A 25,891-nucleotide genomic window follows, 5' to 3' on the forward strand; every position below is an offset into this window, starting at 1 on the left:
CTGAAATATTGCTGAGTGCAGCGTAAAACTATACTCACTCATTCACTTGTTATGTCATCATTGCCTCTTCCATTACATCAGTATCTCTACTCATCATTTATGTGAATCTTTCATCTCATCTGAAAAACTATTCAGGCTTTTGCAACAATAACATTTTTAAACTCTGAGGTCTGTGAAGTTAAGCAGCGTCGAGCTCGGAGAGTCCTTGGATGGGTGACCGTGAGAGTTTCTAGGACTTGAGTCACAACGAAGCACATGTGACACATGTGGTCTCACCTTAGGCAAGTGAGTTTGTTCAAAATTGTCTCTGTTCACCCAGCAGGAAATGGGTACCCCGGTGGAAAAGTCATATGACTATAACCTTCTAGCGCCTAACAGGCAGCTTGGGTTATCCGGGGTAATAATGTGCTGTGCCTTGATTGTTAGCGCTATGAGCATACCTAGTGTGGAGTTTGGCGCTATATAAATGGACACATTATTAAAATTATTTGTCTGTTGAGGAGTCTTGAACTTGTAAACACTTGTGCATTGATATTGTAAGACACTTGTGTGACATTCTAATTATCATCCCAATCATTAATCCTATTTTTTTAAGTTTGTAAATAGAATTAGACTTTTGAGTAAAAAGTGGGCCAGCTACCTTCAGTGGCATAGAGGTAAGTGACATCATTTGCATGTGATGTCATGGTAACCGATCGGATGACGTCACAGTGGTCTGCAAAGCACTGTGATGCAATTTCATTGTACAGACATTTCCTAATAGGTATCCCCGATCAATAATATTAGGCTCTATGTGTGGAATCCAGTTTTGACTGTATATGAAACATATTCTAAGAACATCTGAAGTCAGAAGAAACCAGATGCTTGATGGGCATTTAGAGGTTGGAAGGTAATATAACAATGTATGGGATGGATTTACAACTTCTTTATTATCTATAACACAACGTTTCTGGGCTACTTCTTGCGTAGATTTCTCAGGTGAATCATTCACCATCATGCTGTAAATAATAAAGAAGTTGTAAATCCATAAGGTACATTATTATGTCAGAAGAAACCATAATCATGTCCGTTCAAAATTTCTCATTTCATAGTGTTCTTCATCGCAATCATGTTGATTTAGGCATAATACTTCAGATTTGATCATACATTATTTTAGCTTTTATAGACAAACAAAAAATAAAATAAAAAGCAAAAAAATAAATAGGATAAATATAAAAATGACGACTCTGAATTATCAAGCATCATCACCTGAACCACATTTCTTCAGTGAACACAGAACAGAAAACACACACTGCTTTTGTTTGTCTGCGAGACCCAAGAGAATAAATTAAGAAAGGTCAAATCTAGAATGAGACCCAAGAGAATAAATTATGCAGAAAGGTCAAATCTAGAATGATTGGCTAAGTCTACTTAATTTGAAAAGGAGTCACATTGCTTCATCTAGCTTTAACCACTAGGCTACCAATGTACCCATGTGGCGATTCAACCTCGGTCTTCGGCGTGACAAGCTTAACGCTCCGCTCCCTTTAGAGGTTTTGCATTTGAGATGGGGTTGGGTTTATGGGAAAATATTAGGATTGAGGGACTGTGAGAGAGACTGGAAGACATACCACAGCTCTGCAACATACCTCGACTTGCACAAGTCTCTTAGGTAATAATTAATAATTTAAACAAATATAAATAACAAACTGGCATCCTTAGACTTGTACTGTCCGTTTATTTAGACCTGCCTCTTTAAAGGATAGAATTACGGAACATCCATGGGCTTAGCATTAAGTACAGCCTTGGAGCAAGGCTATATCATGCCCAGCACAGCTAGAACAAAGCTGTGGATACTAGCCTGGCATGACCATGAACCTCTGGCAGATTCCCTGCAGACATCCCCGGTCAGTGTTACCATGGCAGCAAGTTAGCACTCACCTGCATGTCCTCCCTTCCACTGGTCAAGAGAGCACTGATGTAGGAGTGACCAGGCCCTTGCCTTAACAGCCTGTCTGTTCATATTAGCTACCACTGCACTTGCTCCCATCAGACCGTAGTTTCCATTCCGGCTTTCTTCTGCTCCCATTCTACTCCGGGACTGTGGACAGAGGGAAAAATATAATTACTTGGCTTGTTTGTAGTCTGATGTCACCAATATTCCAGTTATATGACAGCTGAGTGTAAATAATCCATTCTAAACCAGATAATCCTGTGATCTGTATTACGGGCAGACAAGTCACCACGTCTGACCACCTGATTAATTTAGTCTGACCACCCGATCAATTTAGTTGCATCTTAAGACCAGTTAGGTTGCCAGAAGCTGTTCAAACCTGGAAGCTTCACAATGGTCTAACAACTAACAACATGTCCGACTACTTGGAGACTTTAGCTAAAATGACTTAACATATCTAATAGAACATTCCCCAGAGTAAACTTGTGAATGTGTATTACTTTCTGTGAAGAAAACCTAATTTTCTCAATGACATTTTTCATTCCATTTTGGACTTTATATTGGGCTACAACACAGTTATCTTTGATACATCATGGTGACAGTGATGGTGACCAGCCATATGACATTTTTCAGTCCATTTTTGGTTTTATATTGGGCTATGATATTTGTATTATTTATTATTATTGGATATTTATATGGCGCACATATACACCCACTAGTGCATGCTCAAGGCGCTGGTATTGTTTACCCTCGATCATTGGATGTCAATCTCAAAGGCACATCTTAATGTCAATCTGAACTCCCTGGGGAGCATACAACTCTTGCAGCCACTAGGCGCACCGAGTTATTGCGTCTTTCCCATCCTTACACATTCACAGCTGGGTGGACTTGGTGGACACATAGTCACAGTACTTTGTCCAAGTTCACTGAACGTTGTGGTACCTGCAACTAGGTGTTTGCACGTATTCATGTGGCCACCATCTGGTCATATACCAACGGATTCATGTTTTTTTAAGTGCACAGGGTTGTGTACTGTACACTAGGGGTTGTGACAACACTGAAAGAGTCTGCACACAAAGTTGACTCCAAGGTTTTTATACCCGGTCACTGGTCGGCTCGATCCCGGCACCTCATGCTCGCTGGATCACTAGCCTGGCGTATCTAACATTTTAAATACGTAATTTGTACGCAACAATTATTTTTCAATGAGTAATTGGAAATTTTCTATGCGTATTTTACCCGGATACGCAGCTTATCTGGGCCTCTGGCTGCCTAATGATACTTTTCAGTCCAGTTTTGGCTTCATATTGGGCTACAACACAGTTATCTTTGCTACATCATGGTGACGGTGATGGTGACGAGCCGAATGACATTTCTCAGTCCATTTTAGGTTATATTGGGCTATAAAACAGTTATCTTTGCTATATCATGTTGACAGTGATGATGACAGAGACGGTGACGAGCCTAATGATAGTTTTCAGTCCAGTTTTGGCTTTACATTGGGCTACAACACAGTTATCTTTGCTACATCATGGTGACGGTGATGGTGACGAGCGCTGGAGTGAGATATGGAGTGAGGGTAATAAGGCCGGGTTCATCACATTACCTGATTTTGATGCTATCTCTACATTTGGTCTTGGAGTAATTACATAATTCAGGTTTTACAGTGACATATAGATGGCATGCAATGACACACTGAATAGTGATGCAGTAATACCTCTGTACAGCATCCCGATACCATGGCTACGATACAATACGATTTCCAACCCTGTATCACATTATACACAATACATTACAAGTCATATTACTTTAAAACCACTGAACGACTAGCTAATGCAGATTCTCTAATAGTTCCTAGTTGGCTATAAATAGCATCACTTGTACTGTGCCCTCTAGCCTATATGTCTCAACAGTACAAAATCTCATCTTTGATCTTGACATTTAAATGCTAATGATTCAGGGTTGTGATTCACCTGCAAAAAGACAGAATATCAACTTATGAAAGAAAAGAACAGTATCATGATATGAATCATATTACACTCATAGTATTGTGATATGCATTATATTAAATCATTAATCCTGTAATAAAGAACTGATACACAATAAACAGATCATAGCACTGATGTATTTACAGTTAACAATGTTCCATACATAGCATCTCTTGATGGATGATGCGAGCCCCATGACTGAATCACACGTCCAGCTGCTGACCTCTACAATGCCAGGCAGTCTCTGACTGTGGTATCTACCATTTCATATCAAATGGCTTGAGGAGATACCAGTCCTGGTTACTACTTCCCTGTTGCAGGATCACATGTCAGAGTGTTTGCTTTTACAGTACTACTTCCCCAATGGGAAATGTTAACTCTTGCCACTTGCCACTCACACGGACATTGAAGACAATGATTATTCGAGTGAGTGAGTGTGGTTTTATGCCACTTTTTGCAATATTCCAGCAATTTCATGGCAGGGGTCACCCAAAATGGGCTTTACATATTGTACCCATGTGGAGAATCGAACCCAGGTTTTCAGCTTTATGAATGACAGCTTCAACCACTAGGCTATCCCACCTCACCCTGTTTATTTGAAATGCACATTGAAATATTTGTAACTAAATTTGAAAAATGAATGAGTGCATGTTAAGTGGGTAAATGTGAGGAGAGTGGGCGAGTGAGTGAGTGAGTGAGTGGGTGATTGGTTGGGTGGGTGAGTGAATGAAAAGGCGAGTGAGTCACTGCATGGGCAGGCAGGCATAGTGAATGAATGAGTGCATCTTAAGTGGGTGTGGTGGGAGAGTGAGTGGTGAAGTGAATTAGCGGGTGAGAAGGCAAGTGAGGTGAGAGTGAGTGAAGGAAGGCAGAATGAATGAATGAAAAAATGAATGAATGAATGCATGTTAAGTGGGTAAGTGAGTGGTTGAGTGAATTGGGTTTTACAAAGTTGCTGTAATGTTCCTGTTATATTGAGGGCGGTGAGGTAGCCTAGTGGTTAAATCGTTTGCTTGTCACAACGAAGGCTTGGGTTCGACTCCAAACATGAGTACAACCATTTCTCGTATCCCCCACCATGATATTGCTGGAATATTGCTAAAAGCAGTGTAAAATTAAACTCGGTCAGCCCTGTCCTATAGAGGAGGTGAACACCAAGAATGGTCTCTATACTTGTACATATCTAAGGAAGAAGGGCAAGATCTTTGGCATAAGCTTCACAACTGCCCTTATCATGAATATCAAGACACTATACATCATATCACTTCCATTACTTCAATGGTTTGTGAGACAAAGAGGAAAATGAACATCAAGTCATTATCAACTCAACTTTGTCAAATCAATACAAGTCCATTACCATGTATAATTTCATTATTTCATGAGTGTGTCTTGGGACTCGACAGTGTTATTACATTGTCATGGCAACCTGGACCAGACGTTGGTCGATGGTGAAAGAAAAGATTAGTATCATACTGGCTCAATATTATGACACAATTTATATCGGCTGATGTCAGAGCCAAGCATGCTCAACACAACAAATGCAGGATCACAGAAGAAAGCCAACATCACCAAACTGATCTTGTCAAAACCACTTCGCCCATAGGAGAGTGAGTGAGTTTATTTTTACCCCACTTTTAAAGTTTTGGCAATATTCCAGCAATATCATGGTGGGGGGATACCAGATATGGGCTTCAGACATCGTACTCATGTGGGGAATAAAACCCTGGTCTTCAGCATGATGAGCAAATGCTTTAACCACTAGGCTACCCCATCGCCTCACTTCACTCATGGGGAATCTCTATAGGGATTCCAGTGGTACAGTAAACTGGTATAGGTGAAACAGTATACAAGCATATTCCACAGATTAATACTCAAATGCATACCTCTGGTGTATTATGGTTACTGCACATACGTGACTTAGGCCAACAACAAAACAATGTTGTGGTTCTGATTAAACCTCTTTAAAAATAAGGGTAGGTAGGTAGGAATTGTTTTTTTCACATATTTTTTAGAAGGAAAGTACAAACTAATAACACATGTATCAATGTGTAATTGTTTATTCAATCAAGCTTGCGGCCATCATGTCGACTTTCTCTATCAGAATGACCGATATCTGTTGGTGCCAGGAAAAAACAATTGTATCTGAAAGCTTATTTTATTCAGTCCGCTTAAAAAAATAGGGTCGGCACCAGAATTCAAGGGTAATCAGTCGGGTAATCACAACATTTTTTTTAAGGCCTTATACTCTGGTATCCAGACAGGAATATAAAACCAAGGGATATATAACTGAGCATTGTTGGTAGAAACCAACATGGCGCATGAGTTTAGAGTCATCAGAGACATGTGGTACATATTGGTTGGTTGGGTTGTTGTTAAACGCCGCACTCAGCAAAATTACAGCTATATGGCAGCGGTCTGTAAATAACCGAGTCTGGACCAGACAATCCAGTGATCAACAGCATGAGCATCGATCTACACAATCGGAATACAATGACATGTGTCAACCAAGTCATTAAGCCTGACCACCCGATCCCATTAGTTGCCTCTTAAGACAGGTCACGGTACATATTGAAACACAAGGCAGAATACTGTGCTTTTGGTATGAAAATGTCTGTAACACCCAACTCTAAGATCCAGTGTAGAAACGATCCCCAGATATGGCCACCGAGGAAAAGCGACAAAATGGATTCAAGAATACATTGACGCCTCTCATTGTATTCTCTCCGGGTTAGAATGTACCTCCAGCAACCCATCCTTGTCGTAAGAGGCGACTAACAGTATTGGGTGGTCAGGCTTGCTGACTTGGTTGACACGTCTTTGTATCCCAATTGCGTAGATCAATGCTCATGCTGTTGATCACTGGATTGTCTGGTCCAGACTCGATTATTTACAGACCGCCGCCATATAGCTTGAATATTGCTGAGTGTGGCGTAAAACTAAACTCACTCACTCATTGTATTCTCAGGGTATTAGAAATGCCTGGTACAGATCACCTACTAACCACCATAATTTACCTGGAATAATGCAGCATACAAAGAAAATTCTATTTAAAAATAAAACAGATATATGTTAAGCATTCGATAATTCACCAATGCCATATTGCCATATTCTATTTAAATTTCAATCTTGGTTTTGTTTGCTTAAAAACATGTCGTCCTGCAGAACTTAATAAAACCCAAAGTAAATGTCATTACTTCATCTAAATATTAAAGATTCTTGCCTCACCTTAATCAGCATGAGACAGTAGCTTATAATTTTTAGACCTTATCAATATTACACCACCCAATGTTTCCACGGGGATTACATGTAAGAAAAGGTAATATCCTCAAATGCATCTGGTACAAGTTTTCTAAAGAATCCTAATGTCAGGCTCGATGACCTGGTTGTTTGCATGTCATCATACCCTATATGATCGTTGACAAACAATCTTCACACTAGCTTGTCTAGACATAATTCTACTTAGGCTGCTGCGATCTTGCATGAATATTGCTGAGTGTAATGTTAAACCACAATAAAACAAACAAAAACAAAACAAGAATATGGTGGTTTGGACTGGCATTTACAAGTTGATAGAAAACGAAGTCATCAATCTTTTTAGGGATAACGACATCTTCAATGTTTGTCACGTTTCAAGGCTTCTTGCCTCTCCACCTGAAGCAGCCCTCAAACAAGTTACAAAGAGTGAGTGAGTGAGTGAGTGAGTGAGTGAGTGAGTGAGTGAGTGAGTGAGTGAGTGAGTGAGTGAGTGAGTGAGTGAGTGAGTGAGCGAGCACGAGGCTATCACACCGTCCCACAAACAATAAAGATATGTTATCCAAAAAGGTTGGATGAATTCAAGACTGAACCATTCTAATTACATAAACACATCACCACAAACCTGATTTACATGTGTTACAGATTCACATTCTATACAAACCACAGTACTAGAAGTATGTTACCACTGTGTATTAGCCATTTTGCTCAAGCTAGATTAACAATGATTGAGACATCTTGTAAGACCTTGCTAAACATGTTTTTATTATCAAGTTATCAGTCAGTGATCACAAGCCCCAAACAAACAACATCCTCATATATACACAGGCTACAGTGCACATCAACAGAGGTAAACAAGTAGCGTTTATTACCATCACAGTAGGAACATAGTGTGATGTAACTGAGGCGGAAATGTTGACGTTAAAAAGACGTTCAAAACAATTAACCAAAGTCAGATAACTCACTGAGAAAAACACGTCCAGACATTTAACTGTCTTCTGCTGCATTGATGCAGAGCTGATGCAGGGCTCCTACAGGGCTGAAGAGTTGTTATGTGAATGTTCTGCGTAGTGTCTGCCCTAATTCCACATGTCATGTCATGTCATGAAGCTGGCAGCATGACAATACACACATATATTTGAACTGCAATACTATGTATTTGGGCTAAAATGGTTCTCATGCAGTGAAATGTTTCGTAACCAGGACACAAAACATAATAATGAATACTGACGTCTTATTCCGATGGGTTATGATGATAGAATATCAACCAATGACTACCCTATATATTTATTCACCTCTTGCAAGTTTGACAGCCATCTTAGGTTGCTGGGAAGTATCATTAACCGGAACTGAAAAACTGCTTATCAGATTTTATTTGTTTTCTACAAAATATCATAATGATGACTATTCATGTCTTTTTTACCTCTTGGAAGGTTCACAAATATCATATGCTGCTAGCGATATATCCATACTGGGAACTGGAAAACTGTGTTTCGGATTTGATTTGTTTTCAACAAAATATCATAATGATGAATGATTATGTCTTTTTTACCTCTAGCAAGTTTTACAAACATCATATGCTGCTAGCGATATATCCATACTGGGAACTGGAAAACTGTGTTTCAGATTTGATTTGTTTTTAACAAAATATTGTAATCATGAATGATTATGCAGATGGGGTGAGATGATTTGCAGTCAACCAAGTCACAACCCTGACTGTCCTAAACATTTATTTGTTTCTTGCAAGTTTCAAGCACAGGTTGCTAATGATGTATTCTTACCAAGTATCAAAATATATGCTTTTTAAGTTTGATTTAACTTTTGACATTACAGTTGGTGGATCTTACACCGATTTTTAAAAATATCTCTTTAATGAAATTCAAAGTATGTAACTGACTCGAACATTGTTTTGTCTATAATCATAATAACATATGACAAATGTACAATGACAAAAAATAAAAGATTCATGCACGTCAAGATCTTGGCCCCACTCTGCGCGAGTATAAGGAAATGTCATCCGCCGCTGTATCAGCCTGCAACATCTTCGGTAAACAATACAAGGTAGGAAACTACACAACTCCATTGATTAAATCCTTCAGCGCTGACAACAGGCTGTCGGCATGATGAAAATCAAACATATATCCTTTCATGTTAAATGTGAGCCAATACAGCTTGTCAATCAAAACACTCGGTTTCCATGCTTCAGAACCATGTGATCCACCGGATGTGATCAAACTTAACTATCACGTTCATATAACAGAAGTGTGAAAAATGTTAAACACGTCGAATATATGGCATGGCAAAGATGATTATTTCAGAAATGTTAACAAATTATTTCAGCGTCTGTAATGGCAATTGCATACTGTAACAATTACTGCCCTCAGCTACAGTTTAAGCTCCATTGATCGACATCCCCTGGGTCTATTAGCAGGATTACTGTTGCCATAAATTACATTTTTTCAAAAAAAATATGTTATGTCTTGCGTGGGGCATTAATGGAAATATCAATAACCAACAATTCCATAGTGCGGCGGGGATGGAAATCCATCAGTCATATCTTACATGACTGAACTACAATTTCTACATTGTCATGCTGAATTAGTAAGACTTCCAGACACCATGACTCACAGCTGTTTCACCCCTTGGGCTATTAACAGGCAGATGGCTTTTGTCAAACCAAGGGTATAGTTAGGAGCACCAGACTGTATGGGTCAGGGAAAGGTTAAAGGTTAAGGTCATTTATGGTTACCTCAGACATTTACAGTTGCTGAAAGGATACGCTTAGAGGAAAACATGTCATTATTGGTAAGCATATGCTTCAAAATAAAATCATACCATATGTATGATTATTCTGATAAGAAATGTTTTGTTTATAACATGTGCACATATTGACAAATAAAAAAATAAATAATTGATTATCTAATTATTATATTATATGGTGTCTCTTGTAGCTGTGGTTAACTGCGGTATTTATTGAAGTACTTCCTCTGTTCCTTGCATCATCTATGACCCACACTGTGTAACTATCTGGTTCTTTTCCACTGGGAATGGTTGTATCGAAGACATAAACAAAGTGAGTGGGTGATTGTGGTTTTAAACCACAGTATCATGGAAGGGGACAGCAGAACTGGGCTTTAGACCCATGAGGGGAATGGACCTCGGCCTTAGGCATGATAAGAAAACACTTTAACCACAAAGATACCCCACCTACAGAGTGAGTGAGTGAGTGATCAAGCGAGTGAGCAAGACAGCGAGCAAGGGAGTTAAGTTGCTTTTAGTAAAATTCCTGCAATATCACACAGGGGACAAGAAATGGGCTTCACACTTTGTAAAATGTGGGGAATCGAACCCAGATTTCCATCTGATAATGACGAGTGAACACTTTGACCACTAGGCTACCCCACCGCCCCACAAACAATAAAGAAAATGCTATCCAAAAAGACTGACCCATTCTAATTCACTAAAATTCAAGACTGACCCATTCTAATTACATAAACACATCCCTCCAGTCTTAAAGATTCACACTGTATGGTTTCAAAACCATTTTCACAAACTTCCAATAATATCATAGCAGTGGGACACTAGAAATGATCCTCAAATACTGTACCAATGTGGAGAATAGAACCAGGGCTTCTCCCATGAAAAGCCAACACTTTAACCACCAGACTACCATGCTACCTCCATAATGATCACTGCAGTTGAGGAAATGTGAATACGAACAATAAAAGGTGGTTAACATATTTCCAAGGGCATAATTACATCCCTATGAAGTCAAAGTCACAGTCTTATGGACGGATATTGATTGAGACAGCTGGATGGTGCCTATTACATACAACACAGCTTAGTCATGAAGGTACATATGAACATGATCCGCATTTGGTATAAGTAGTCTGATTTTCAAGCGTATTACTTTACACCATATTTATCATGACCGAGTGACACTGGGACAGATTACAGTGACCTCAGTCTCACCTTGTACACATACAGTGATGTACATCTGCCAACAGTATTTGAGTTGGAAATTTCATGAGGTGACATTTTATGTCATAAAATAATATATGTGTCACAGGAAAGTGAGGGGCTTTTATTCATTGGTGGTATGTTGTGGGATGTATACACTGAGAGGGCAATGTGGCACCTATATGTAAACAGACAGTCAAACACGATATCCTCAGGATAGACTGGTGTTACAACAAATATTTTTAGAATTGGATGAATTTCGGATAAGTCTCTTGAAATATCACAAAGTACTTGTCCTAGTATACACTCACAAGGGTAGTATCCTATGGATCTGAAAAATATATCAAGTTGAAGGAAATTTGCTGTGCACACTTTGGCCAACCAAGTCAGCGAACCTGACCATCCGATCCCGTTAGTCGCCTCTTACGACAAGCATGGGTTGTTGAAGATCAATTCTAATCTTCCAACAATATACGTAAGCACTTTATGTAATACCTTATACAAACCAAACTTTTAGGTGAGCACAACAGGTTTGTGGCATGATCTTCCACACAGACCTGCTCTTCCGCTTAGAATATCTCATCTTACGCTGTCCATTTGTTTGTATGTATGATGTAGCAGGAAGTAAATAATCAGCATCAGCTGTCACCGTGCACATTAACACCTATATCTATTGGTCTGCCTGGCTGTAATAAAATGATACCACTCAGATCCTCTGTATTGGAGCTGTTATGCTTACAAGTATCACATTATACTAATTTCCCACGTTAATTTGCCATATGGCCTAAAAAAAAGAAAAAATGTTGTGGTTCCGATTACCCGACCGACCCTTGAATTCTGGTGCCGACCCTAGGTTTTTTAGAGGTATGAATAAAATAAGCTTTCAGATACCATTGTTTTTTCCTGGCACCAACGGACATTGGTCATTCTGATAAAGAAAGTCGACATGATGGCCGCAAGCTTGATTGAATAAACAATTACACATTGATAAATGTGTTATTAGTTTGTACTTTACTTAAAAAAAAAAAAAAAAGAATTCCTACCTACCTACCCTAAATTTTAAAGAGGTGTAATCGGAACCACAACATTTTTTTGTTTGGCCTATGACTGCAACCCCACATTACCTCCCTTGTGTGGACATCTCTCTGTAGATGCTGCTGGTTTTCCTAGCACCATGATGGATGTGATCACAGTAGTGGTGTAAACAGGAATTGACTAATGAACAATTGACGTCAGTCACATCAGGCCTTAAGTGTGTCCTAAATGTTCTCATCATATACCGGTAGTCAGTTTCTCTCTAAGGGGCAATACTGACTGCTGACTGAGTTTTGGTTTTACGCCGCTATTAGCAATATTTCAGCAACATCACGGCGGGGAACACCAGAAATGGGCTTCACACATTGTACCCATGTGGGGATTCGAACCCGGGTCTTCGGCGTGACGAGCCAACGCTTTAACCACTAGGCTACCCCGCCGCCCCTGGGGCAATACTAGTACTTAGCTTGGTTTGGTTGTTGTTTAACACCTCACTTAGCAATATTCCTGCTATATGATGGTCGTCTTTAAATAATCAAACGTAAACTGGACAAACAAGTGATCAACATCATGAGTATCGTTCAAACCTATTGGGATGCTATAAACCAACCAAGTCAGCGAGCCTGACAACCCGATCCCGTCAGTCGCCTATTACGACAAGCATGGGTCACAAGTACTTAGCATCAGTACCTGTACATATTGATTCCAACATAGAGCTGGTCCCCACCATTATGTGTGTCCTACACAGCATCATTGTGGATTGGGTGGTCGGATGTGGTGACATAGACGATAGTATCAATATTAGACTAGCAAGCCTCTAAGATAGTAATTAATAGTTTATTAAAATGATAATTTCTAAAAGAAATATAAATAACAGACTGGGTTCCTTAGTCCGCTTATCTTGACTTGCCTCTTTAAAGGATAGAATTACTATACATGCATGGGCTTAGAACTCAGTACAGCCTTGGAGCAAGGCTATATCAAAATGTATATGAGTAAATATCCAAAGCTTAGATGGTCCACCTTTAGAATAATCTGGAGACTTATGATAGTTTTGTGTCAAGATCGCTGCCTGAACAGGGCACAGGTTCCTACAGCTGGCCTGCCACAAAATGTTTCTGCAGAGCAACAACAAACGAAATCTGATGAAGCTTCAGCAGGTGCCCTGTTATACAAAGCGAGGAGATGTGAGATGGGTTATCTGGCTGCATTCATTACTTATCTGTGAGTGAGTGTGTCTCCAGAACACTTGAGAATACATGATAAAACTGAGTTCAATTTAAGTCTAGAACAATTTGGTAAGTCTGGATTGTGGCAGCTCTGGCATTATTCTGCGCTACGTTAAGATTTAATGTGTTATACATTTTTAATTAACATCACTTTATTTCTGAGACTAAAATGTCAGTCTGTCCTTGACCCATAAAAAAGCCATAGAAACTGATGTTTATTTAGTGTAACCTCGGAGCCTGACATCGTGGATAAGGACATATCCTTTGTAGCAGTCCTGCTACTTTATGGGCATAAATTTGCTGAAGTGAAATACAACCAATACGTAATCACACTCAATCCCTCATTGATGCAGTGAGCAAATGGGCCATGTTTCTGTCTCAGTGAACATATGAATATACAGCCCTGGTCGGCCATACGGTGTAGCTCCAGAGATGAATGACCAGTTTCATTAACACAACCATTCCAACAATTCAAAGTGGGGATTGATTAAATACCTCTTTCCCATAAATTTCAGTGCATACATGCAATAAATTAACAATGAAGCTTTGTCAATGAAAACAATAAATGATCCACTCTCGCCACGATCGAAGAAACTACAGGATCCACCTATGGGGAAATTTTACACAACCTTCCATAACTGACTGACTGACTGACTGAATATAGTTTTACGCTGCTTTTAGCAATATTCCAGCAATATCACGGCCGGGGGGACAACAGAAATGGGCTTCACTCATTGTTCCCATGTGGGTTTGGTCTTCGGCGTGACAAGCGAACGCTTTAAGCACTAGGCTACCTCGCCGTCCCCCCTTTCATAACGGCCGCCTCCGTGGTGTAGTGGTTAGAGCGTCCGCCCGGAGAGCGGAAGGTCGCGGGTTCGATCCCCGACCGCGTCATACCAAAAGACGTTAAAATATGGTACTTGTTGGTCCCTGCCTGGTGCTCAGCATTAATGGGTACAACAAGGACTGGTCGGCTCGGGAGTCAGTATAATGTGTCTGAGTGGGGTATTCATGCTTCACTGCGGCATGGTATCTTAGTGGGCTAGCACTATAAAACCAGCTTCAGTCTGGGCTAGTACAAGCAGCCACACATACACATACACACGCATGCACGTCGTCATATGAGCGAAATATTCTCAAGCATGACGTTAAACCCAATTTCACCTCACCTCACCCTTCCATAACAGTATATGCCTGACATCAACACTGGTGTAGGAGCGAGTTAATTTTGACAGCTCCTTGAACAGTAGTCCAGTTACACCGAAGCAAATATATACATATATATATCAGGGCTCCTGATAACTTTTGGGGGTGCGGGTGTACTTACACCTCACATTGCAAGTGGAGGTGTACTGAGAATTTTGAAGGAGTACTGATATGTTTTTGTGGGAGCGAGTTGGTGATGTGGTTTGTTATTTTTAATATTAAACAACTTTTCAGCTATGAATTATAGGTATTTATGTGCGTACATGATACGCTTGAAATGTTATATTATGTTGTACTTCACTGATTTTTAGGCGTACATTACGCCTGTACGCCCCTTATCTGTTGCCCTGTATATAATTGCATAGCGCTAAAATCCAGCTCATCTTAGCTGCTCAAAGCCGCTTTGTTTTTCCCTCGATCATAGAATGTTAATCTCAACGGCACATCGTATTTTACAATCTCAACTCCCTGGGGATCATACAACTTTTGCAGCCATTTAGTCGCACTAAGTTAACGTGGCTTTCCCATCCTTACCCATTCATAGCTGGGTGTACTGGGACACATAGTCACAGTACTTTGTCCAAGTCTATTGCACGTTGTGCTAGGTGTTTGCACATATTCATGCGGCCACCATCTAGTCATTTACCAACGGAATCGAGGGTTCTTTTAAGTGCACAGGGTTGTGTACTGTAGACTAGGGGTTGTGACAACACAGAAAGAGTCTGCATATAAAGTTGACAGGTGGGCTCGATCCCGGCACCTTTAGCTCACTGGATCACTAGCCTGGCGCCTTAGATCGCTCGCCTACCGCGTCATCTAATGTGGGAGAAAAGCCTTAATCGATGCTGGTTTCATCCATTTACTACTTTGGTGAAACCAGCAAGGGTATGGCACTGACGACCTTGAAACTAATATGAACCAGTTAACCTGGGAAGCAATCTCGTGATTACAGGATCCTGGCATGTCCAAGGGAGACAAATTCGCAAAGCACACTGATCCACCATATACATCTGGACCACTAGACTAACGCTTAGTCCCTGAATATATATAATTTTGATAATAACAAATACACCCATTTAAATTGAAAAGGAGCCCCAGTGACTTGCTTCATTTAGGGTTTTAGCATTGCAGAAAGGGCTAGGGAGTAGGGAAAATAATTGGGTTCAGGGACTGCGAAAGAGACTACTGGACCACCCCTGTCCCCAACTAGAAATATAGATAGAAATATAAATTCCTTCACAAGAAACAGAGCCAGGTAACATATCGAAGCAAGATGTTTGAATACATCTAGCATATTCCAGCATCATCTGTACAACTGAGTGAGTGACTGAGTGAATAGGGTTTGAAACCACTTCGAAGAGTATTCTAAATCATATCGGGGCAGTTGGAAAGCCTTGTGGTTAAAGAGTTCCCGCATCACGCCAAAGACCTGGGTTCGATTTCCCACATGGGTACAATGTGTGAAGCCCATATCTGGTGTTCCTCACTGTGGTATTGCTGAAATATTCCTAAAAGTGGGATAAAACTAAGCTCACTCACATATATTATTTCATATGAGTGTCGGCTTGAGTGGGGAGAAAAGCTGGATTGATGTAGATCTATAGATGATTACTACTTTGGCTATGGTGATGACAAACCATTTGGAATAATTCCAGGCCAATCTGGGATTTGAACTCACAATCAAAGGATCATGGCATCCATAACAAAATTCCAAAGGGACACAACTCCACTCAGGAAATTGCATCCTCAAGATGAACTCACCTCTCATACTCCTCAGTATAGAAAAGCAAGAGGTCATTGAGATCATATTTATGCAAAACTTTGGTGCAAAACTGCTGCATGCTGCAAAATTCTACATTAAAAGATATTTGCATGGTGTGCACAAATGCAATTAAATTGTTTGCATGAACATAAATATCTCAACATGAAAATTATTTATACCTGGTATCTGTATGAACTGATGCATTATATTATCAACATCATGTGTAAGTGTTTCAGCCTGAAATAATTTTGGACAGGTGCATATATTTTTTATCACCAGCCTACCTTCCTTCCAAACCATCAGTTTCATACTTTCCTGAGTCAATATGCTACAGTGAGTGAATTGATAATTTGTTAACAAGATCATTCCGGTGATTTAACAATCTCTTACATGAGCTGAGCGTATAAAATTTCTCTTCCTCTAACGATTACCAAGCTAATGAGGTAAACAAACAAACTCCCATCATATGAACGCAGTCTGATTGCATAACATGTGGCAAGAGGGACTCAACCAACAGGGGTGAACAATAACTACAGCCATGTATCACAGTTTGCTAATCTACTGACCTGTGCCTCAAACACTGACCCAATCTTTCACCCTGTCGTCTGCTCTGCCCTGACTGTCGGCTGCTTGCACTGCACTCTAAGCAGACTGATACCTTATCCACCGGTCAGCTGTCTCTTCGCTGGGAACAACCTGACTGGCGAATATTCCAAAATACTGGCTGAAAATCCTCCACTTTTCCAAGAAATTATCTGTGAGCACAACCCAGGTGAAGGCTTGGCTCAAACTGTAGACAAACTGCTGGTAGGGTTCAGCCTCTCTTACATTGGAGTTTGAGCCATAAATTGGGTCATTAGACAATTCCAACTAGCAGGCTCTTCTATTTTTGGCATCTGACAGGCAAGACTTGTGCCTGGCTTTGAGATCAATGATTTTCAACAGCCTCTCCCGAATGTTTCAAGCAAATCTGCTGGGTCTAGCAGATGATTCTCAGGCCTTTTCCACCAATCACAGGACAGCTAGCAACGCATCCCATCCTTATGAATGGCAGAGTGACTGCATTGATTTCAACATGTTCCCCAGTGATGTGACTTTGATTGACAGACATGAAGTTGTCTGGCTAGGGATAACAAATTCTGGTCAATAATTTACTCACATAATTTTCAATATTGACAAAGCCTGCTCAGCTATACTGTTGCAAATACAACAAATTATTCAATAACGATTCCCTTTAAACTTCCTACTTGACTCAGCATGCTTAAGGACTGAATGATTTTGAAACGTGTTGACAATGAAGTCATGAATGAAATCAAGCTATAATTCACGAGAGTGTGATATTCATTTTTGTGCCATGGAAACAGCATCGTGAGGTAGGCTGCTAACAGTTAATCCTAAATGACTTGCCAATCAAATGCCATACACTCCTGGAAAGCTTAGAAAATACTCAATAGCCATTAAAGTTCATTACCATATTACAGAATGTTTAAATTTGGTAATGATTTTGGAAGTTTTAAAGAATGTGACTATTTATAAAGACGTGATTGAGTTTTCGATCACTGTAAATACAAATGGCAAAGGTATGGAGGACAAGTGAAAATATTTATTTCTGAAATCGGTACTGACATGATATCAATAGTTTCAAATTTGATGAAATAACTGAAAAAAACCACCCCAGTATTGCCTGTATTTGCATGTCTGACTTGTGACTCTCATCCAAAATACAGAGTCAGGCAATAAGTAAGATCTACCATTCTTAATCTTCCAGCTACATTAGGAACGCCGCAAATTAATATCACAAACTGGACACATGATGCATGCTGAAAACACTGATCCATGGAACAGTATTGATGAACTAATTCCAGGATACAATTTCATAAACATTGCCATCAAAGAACTTTTTCACATGGCACTGGTATCACTGGTATCATAACTGGCACTGAAATTCATGGTCCTTGGAGCCCATGTCTAACTCAGCAAATGTGGCAATCTACATTCATCCACCTCGTATGTTCCACTGCCTCAGTGATTTCATACAAATTACAAACTACAGTCCATTTGATTTCATTTGAGACTGATGAATTGCTCACTAACACAAAATCTAATAATTGCAACGAATACAAAATTTGCACAATCACATAAAATCGACAGACCAACTCTGATCATTTGTCTCATAACTTTGGACACCCGAATAATAAAGTTGCTTAACAAACGATCATTATTTTGTTGTCACTTTTCACTATTTTGTACGAGGGGTAGAAAGGCTAGGTGTGCGAGTTGCACATGTTAAATTCAAATTTCACTACACATGCTTGTTGATTACTTGGCTGTTCTACCAGCGCTACGTAATATGCAAAATGGATTACATCCAAGTCAACACTCTTATTTCTATTTTTCATTTGACAGTAATGTGGTCATTGGCTGTGACAAATTAACTGGTCAACCCGGTCAAAACATTAATGTAATTTATTTTGCTATTTTTTTTGCTGAACATAATGAATAATGCATCCACTGGTGATGGGTTGTGGTACTGGTGTATAAATGTTCGCATTCAGTACCACATATTAATATTAGAGCTGAGTATGGTGGCCTAAGTGGCGAGACGATATATCCCGATACTAGTTTAATGAGGCGAGACGTTATATCATGAAAATATTGGCAAGGAACCTTCGATACGATTATCATCATGATACAGTGATGGCGATACGATACTTATCCCGATACTTTACAATCCTAAAAACAGGACATATATAATAGATAAAATGACTGAATCTTTTTTTGTTATTCAGCAGAACATGTGTTACATTCACACACACTCATGTAATAAAGTTTCAGCATTTAATGCTTAAGAAAGTACAATCAAGCGTATTCAGTATACCTTGCCTTGCCAATGCTTGCACAGGCAATTTATACAGTAATTTATACCAGAATCACTGCAAAAAACTCATAAGTATGCTTTCTAAATTTTATCTTCTCTTTCTTAACAAAGCTAAGACATCGTTCATAGTTGTTAATAAATGGTGTTATTTGTCAAACAACTAAAACATGTTTCAATTACTTAAAGACAAGTCTTTACAGTTCACAGAGATTGTTCACATGCTTTCACTGATACACTAACTCCTTTGTTCATGTAACAAAGATGGCAGACACAAACAAATTCCTTTTAGGTTCAGTTTGTTTTTAAAATTCAGAAAAATTTCAAAGAGACTCCCTTCCTATTACTTATGCAATACTCCCTACAACTTTAAGTAATATTTAAGTAGTATCGGGATATATCGTCTCTCGTGGCGATACATCGATGTATCATGGACCCTCACGATATAAATATCCTGATATATTGCCTAAATGTGTTTTGTATCGATGCACTCGTATCGTGTAGTTGACGATGCAAACATCGATACTATCGATGAATCGTTACACCACTAATTAATATGTATCATATTTGCCTCAACGTGTATTTGTTGAATACTTTCGACCATCTAGAACCTCCCTGGCTGCTTGGGGTGTACGATCCCCTGGGATATATATTGAGAGCACACTAATCCACTGACAGGGGTAATAATTCTAAGCACTTAGAGCCTGCTTACGTATGGAGTACATTGTTATATAAACGGACCATTGCTACATTTATTTGTAGCAGCTAGGGATGGCTAAAAAGATTGATTATCAGAAATATTGTTGATGGATAAAATTATTAGATATCATTGACATATAAATTGTGTCAATGACAATACCTTTCATGACTTATTGTGATGAAATATAGTTTTAATTTACACACCCAATACACACTAGAAGGTTCAGAACACTGTTTTGTTAGTAACATATTCATATATGTGTCACCACTCACCTGTGATGTGAAGCATGTTGTATTTTATTGATCATTTAAGCTAGCAGAAATGCCTGACTGATAAGCAAGTTTGAAACTGTGTAATTACAATCTCTTTTGGGGGGTTATAATGGACACAGTTGAAGACTAAGAGACCGATTATGGACTTAAAGTCTCTGAAATGAAAAGATTTTACGGAGAAGATACAGTTGTTAAATTATAGTGGTAAAAGAAAACATATCAGGAAGGATCCCAGAAACTCTCTTCAGTTGACTTGCTAACTATCGTAGACTTGCATGGGATGTAGGGGTGAATCGGTATGCTCTTACCATGGTATGGTACAAGGCCTTCGGTTCCGTATACTTCTGGGAAAATAGTGGCCATCTAGCAAAGAAATGCATTGATTTTGACAAAATGATTTGATTTCTAGACATTTTAGAAAAGGTTTAAAAAGGTTAATAAAATGACGGTACGAAAAACGAAAAAACTGAATTTTGGGATTATGGTACACCGAACCAAAGACAAAATACTGTGGTTCTACTAATACAGCGGAATACTGTTTCACGCCTAATGGGATGTACTGGTTACATCAAGGTCTGTATGACAGACCAGGCTGACTCCTTCAGTAAGGTTTTAAGCAGGCTTTGGCAATATTCCTGCAATATCATGAGGGGGGACACCAGATATGGGCTTCACACAATGTCCTCTTGTGGGGAATCAAACCCATGTTTTAGGCGTGATAAGCAAACACCTTAACCACAAGGCTATCCAACTGCCATCTGACAGACCAGATGGGGTGATGGAAATATCCAGCCTAAAACACTTTGAGACAATAAAATATTCAGCAAGTTTTCAAGGTGAGTCATATCAGCCATACGTATATTTTTTAAAACTTAACATGCTGAATAATCTTCAAATCAACCATGATGAAATTGTTTAAAATGGGATCAGAATTATGTAATTTTCTGAATAAAATTGATATTTTATACTTATCCTGACTCATGCTCTTTTGCTTGTCTTCTTCTTCTTGTGAACATAGTGGAACACTTGTATCTCCCTAATTGAAGCTCCCTTCAATGTAAAATCACTTATTAGTACTCACCAAGAGTTGCTTCCCTTTCCGAAATGCGCGGGAAAGGAGGCGCCACCTCTTCCCACATGCTTCACTCTCTCCTGTTTAACGAGCCCAACACTTGAATTTACAGGGAAATCCAAAGTGTTATGTGGGGAGGATGGGAGGGCTTACCTCATGAGTCAGGATAAGTATAAAATATCAATTTTATTCAGAAAATTACATATTTTTCCTTATCCTGACTCATGCTCTTGTAGAATCCTAATGAAACGGAGGTGGGAAACAGAATACTTTGGATTTAAATAATTAGTGATTTATATATGTAATAACCCCCTACGGGAACTTCATAATGGCACTGTAATTAAGATAATTCCTGCTGCTATAATACATAAGTTCTACCAGCTGCCATAGATGGGGGTACTACAATATTTAGATAATATGATAATAATAATAATAGTATAAAAGCGACTCCAAAGTGGAGAAGCGATCAAATGTACATGTAACATCAGTACTGGGCTTAAGACTAATGTAGACTTAAGATATGTATATAATTAGCAGAAAACTCCGTAGAGTTATAAGCTAGATAAAACTGGTATGATATATACAGAATAATCTCGTGAGACTATGTCTCATCGTCTACGAGGGACTGTCAACTGCTGTGCGAGGACCATGGGACCGAAATGGTGAATACCTGAGACGTCCTCGGTGGTGATATCTCTCAGATAGTGGTTAGCAAACACCATATTCATTTCCAAAAGCAGCCCTCCATAATGGTATTCAACGAGCAATTTCCGTAGAGGCGAGTGTCGAAGCCAGTGCTCTGATTTCATGGGGATTAGATGCTCTTGGAGGGTCGAGTCCTGCAGCCTTGTAGGCCACGAAGTATGACAGTTCTGATCCATATCGATATCGTGGTGCGAGAGACTTGGTCTGAGTAAGCTGTCGATAGAGGGATGAATAACCGCTTGAGTTGTCGTCAGCCTCGTTTTGGATCGTTGTAGATAGATTTTGAGTGCTCTCACTGGGCATAATGATAGGTCAAAGCGTATCATGAGGTCCGAGAATTGAGGAAAGTGCAGGGACATGGAATAATCTGTCTGGTTGACCTGGCAATTGATTCTTGGCGATAAAGTCCCATCGCGGTCGCATATGCACTATGTTTTGATTGTCATCGAAACGTGTTCTCTCATAATCTAGAGCGTGAATTTCTGACATCCTGGCTGCCGTTGCTAGGGATAACAGGAACAATGTTTTCTGTGTCAGAAATTCAAACGATGTTGATTCCAGTGGTTCATAGGCCTCACTTGTGAGGTGTTGGAGCACTACATTTAGATCCCATGCTGGAGCGCGAAATCTCTGTTTCTGATCCTCCAATCGGAATGAACGTAGCAAGGCCAGTAACTCTGGCGTCTTAGTTAACTTGACACCCGTTCTCATAGTTATCACTGAACTTAGAGCTGCGAGATATGTTGACAATGTCGAGCCTTTTAGACGTTTAGTTTGTCGTAGGTAACAAAGGTAGTCAGCCACTTGTGGATGTGTAGCATTTCTAGCTGTAAATCCCTTTTTAACAGCGTATGTCTCAAAACTGTGCCACTTGTCGTCATACAAGTTGCGCGTAGAATTGCGTTAAGCAAGCGTGACTGCTTTCGCCGCTCTGGCTGAATAACCTCTCTTGTTTAGACACACTTTAATACAGTCCATACTTGAAGTTGGAATGCTTCTGGGTTTCCGTGCGCTTGTTTGGTGTGAGGATGTATTAGTAGATTCGAGCGCTTTGGTAGTTGTAGTATTGGTTGTCCGATTTCTTGAATTAGAATGGGAAACCATGTTCTCGCTGGCCAGTAGGGCGCGACCAAAATCAGTTGGAGGCTCTAAGTTTGTCTGATTTTCTGTAACACCTTTGGAATTAAGCGCTGGTGGAAAGCGCTGCAGCGTTGAGGCCTTCAAAGGATATGCTTAGTCGTCCGTTGCTTGCACGCTTGTGGATCGGGACTGGTGATCTGAATGTTGTTAGCTGATTGTTGAAGCGCGAGTGGCGAATAGGTCTACTAAGCGGAGCTCCTATTTCCTTGATAATCTGTGCAAAGATTTCTGTATGGAGCATCCATTCTGTCGGTGGCGGTAGATGTGGCGAGAGAGTCGCGTCTGCTAGTACATTCTTGGCTCCAGGAATGTGACATGCTCTGACATGTATGTTGAGATCGTCGATTAGATCGAACAGTTGAAAGCATAGAGTCAATAGGTTCAATGATCTCGTTGAGCCTTGTTTGTTTTATATAAAGCGCCACTGTTGAGTTGTCGGTGTGAATCATTAGATCGCATTCTGTAGAATGGTCCTCCAATGTAGTAGAGGCGTTGATTACTGCTTTCATTTCTAGCATGTTTATGTGCAGCTTGCTCTCTTGCTGGTTCCATAACCCTGATGCCGTCCGGTTGGCGAGATGAGCTCCCCAACCTTGGAGGCGGCAGCGTCTACATAGAGATGGGTTTTGAATTCGGCTCTGTTAAATAGATGCCTTCGAGACATTCGACCTCCTGGTCCACCATAGTAGATGAGGTCTGATGTGCTAGCCCGGTAGACTGAATGGTTGTAGGTCGTCGAGATGGCGTTGATGAGGACCTGTAGCGGACGTAACTGTAGTCTGCCTCTGACTGTCATGTCTTGGGCTGGCGTGAGGAGACCCAACAGACTCTGCCATTGTCGTAGTGGTAGCGGAGAGAGTAAGGCTTGTGGGATGGTCTGTTGGATCTTGAGCCATCGGTCCTCTGAATGCGACGATCACGGTTCTGTGTCGTGAGAAATCGAATGCCTAGAAATTGCAGATCTTGCGTAGGTTCTAGGTCCGACTTGAGTAGATTTACTAACCATCCTAGCTGCGTTAGTAGCTTGATGATGAAGTTTAACTGTAGTTTGAGGCGCTGTGGATCTTGATCTACTTGAATCCGTCGTCGGTAGAGCGCACTGCGTAGCCCTAGACAATGTAGTTAAGTGGCGATAGGTTTCGTTACTCTTGTGAATAACCAGGGGGCCGATGATATTCCAAATGGCAGTACTCTCCATTTGGTAATGCAGCCCGTCTAGTGTAAACCGTAGGTATTTCCTGGATTCGGGATGTATCGGGATATGTAGATAAGCATCCTGCAGATCTATACTGGCCATGTAGTCCATGGGACGAACTAGGTGCAGTAGTTGAGGTAGATGTATCATGCGAAACGTTGGCGGTTTGCGTAGATAATCTCTGTTGAACGTGCTCATGTTGTAGATGAGTCGGAACTTTTCCTTGGAGTTCTTCTTGGGCACTAGGAAAACTGGGGAGTAGAAGCCTGGTTCGATGTTTACTTGATCCAGTACTTCTATGGCCTGCTTGGTTAGGAGAGATGAAACAGCTTCTCGTAACTTTGGTAGTTGTTGAGCCTGAAAGTCGAACTTGTGAGGGTTGACTGTAAGCGGAGGCGTGGCCTGTAGTTGGATTCGATATCCGTGTTGTAGGATGTTGGAGACATATGGATCCTGTAGAATTCCCCAGTTCTCCCAGTGCAGTTGAAGGCGTCCACCCACTTGTGACGGTTGTACTGGAACGGCTGGGGGTGGAAGACTCCAGTCGTTCCGAACCCGTCCTTCATCGTTTATAGTTGCGGGAGCCTCTGGGTGCCCTGCCTCTTCCAGATCCTCCCCTGTAGTTGCCGTATGGGCGACGAAAAGAATTTTTTTCCTCCTCTTGAACCGGCCATCTTCCTGTCCCGTGCTTTCTGTAAGCCAGTAAACTTTGATCTTCCTGAATATCTCTGTGATGTCTGCCTGATGACGCTAGCTAGTGTGTCCATCGACTTTATCATAAGGACTTCCCTTGAATCCTTGGTGACTTCTTTAGAGACTTTATCTATTCCTCCAGCGAAGATTGATGGCGTAGACCACGGGGCTGTGTAGAGTGAAGATGTGAACTGTTCACCCCAACTGCAGGAAGCGAGGAGACCTTGACGACGAGCCAGAGTTAGCGCTGCGGAGACTGATGTAAGATGATCCGTTAAAAACTGCTGGTCCTTCTTCTGCATAAGGAGGGCCGAGTATATCATTCTGTCGTCTTCTGATGTAGAATCTCGAAATCTGGTGATGAGAGTTTCATTAATCGTTCTTGATCTGTTAAGGCCGAAGAACATTCTTCTTGTCATGGTTTCGATCTGAGCCAGCTTGCGGTCGTCTATCTTGTACGTCTTAGTCTTGGCATCGTTGATGACTTTGAAGTTATCGTCGATTTCTTGTGCCTTGAAAAATGGGTCCATATTATGGGCTGAGAACTTTTTGGCGTTGAACTGTGGTAAGTGCTGTGTCCAGATTCTGTGGGACCACTGCTATCGGGTCGATCGGAGGTAGGGTGATCGTGTCTGCGTCGTCCTCCCTCATGAGATAGGTGTGGGCCGGGTTACCGCTCTTGGAAGGTGAAGATAGGTCCAGGTTGTTAACCATCCAGTAGCGTATTTCTGCGTCGGAGAATATGATGCCTCCATCATCTTCTGTAACGGGATCGCTGATAAGAGGTTGATGCTCTTCCGATGGTGACTGAGGTGGAGTCCTGTATACTTGTACAGCTCTGCAGGGTGACGTCAACGGAGACCTGTCTGGGGTC

The 25,891-nt window shown here is 40.5% G+C and overlaps 1 protein-coding gene across 6 annotated transcripts in view; it reads right to left on the reverse strand.

The window, feature by feature from the left end:
* The window catches only part of LOC124263797, a 41,070-nt gene that overhangs the window by 3,322 nt on the left and 11,857 nt on the right, over positions 1–25,891 (reverse strand). For 3 of the 6 annotated variants that reach the window (XM_046698512.1, XM_046698509.1, XM_046698506.1), the window contains exon 2: positions 1,921–2,080. In XM_046698512.1, coding sequence (XP_046554468.1) covers positions 1,921–2,068 — 148 coding nt within the window. In that variant the 5' untranslated portion in view covers positions 2,069–2,080. Of the gene's footprint in view, positions 1–1,920; positions 2,081–4,084; positions 4,187–8,138; positions 8,233–16,931; positions 17,304–25,891 lie in introns of those variants that run through there. The other 3 variants (XM_046698511.1, XM_046698507.1, XM_046698510.1) reach the window with 3 other exon arrangements.

This window comes from Haliotis rubra, unplaced genomic scaffold (assembly GCF_003918875.1).
Source record: "Haliotis rubra isolate DU_JTF1 unplaced genomic scaffold, ASM391887v1 Scf9, whole genome shotgun sequence".
Lineage (NCBI taxonomy): Eukaryota > Metazoa > Mollusca > Gastropoda > Lepetellida > Haliotidae > Haliotis > Haliotis rubra.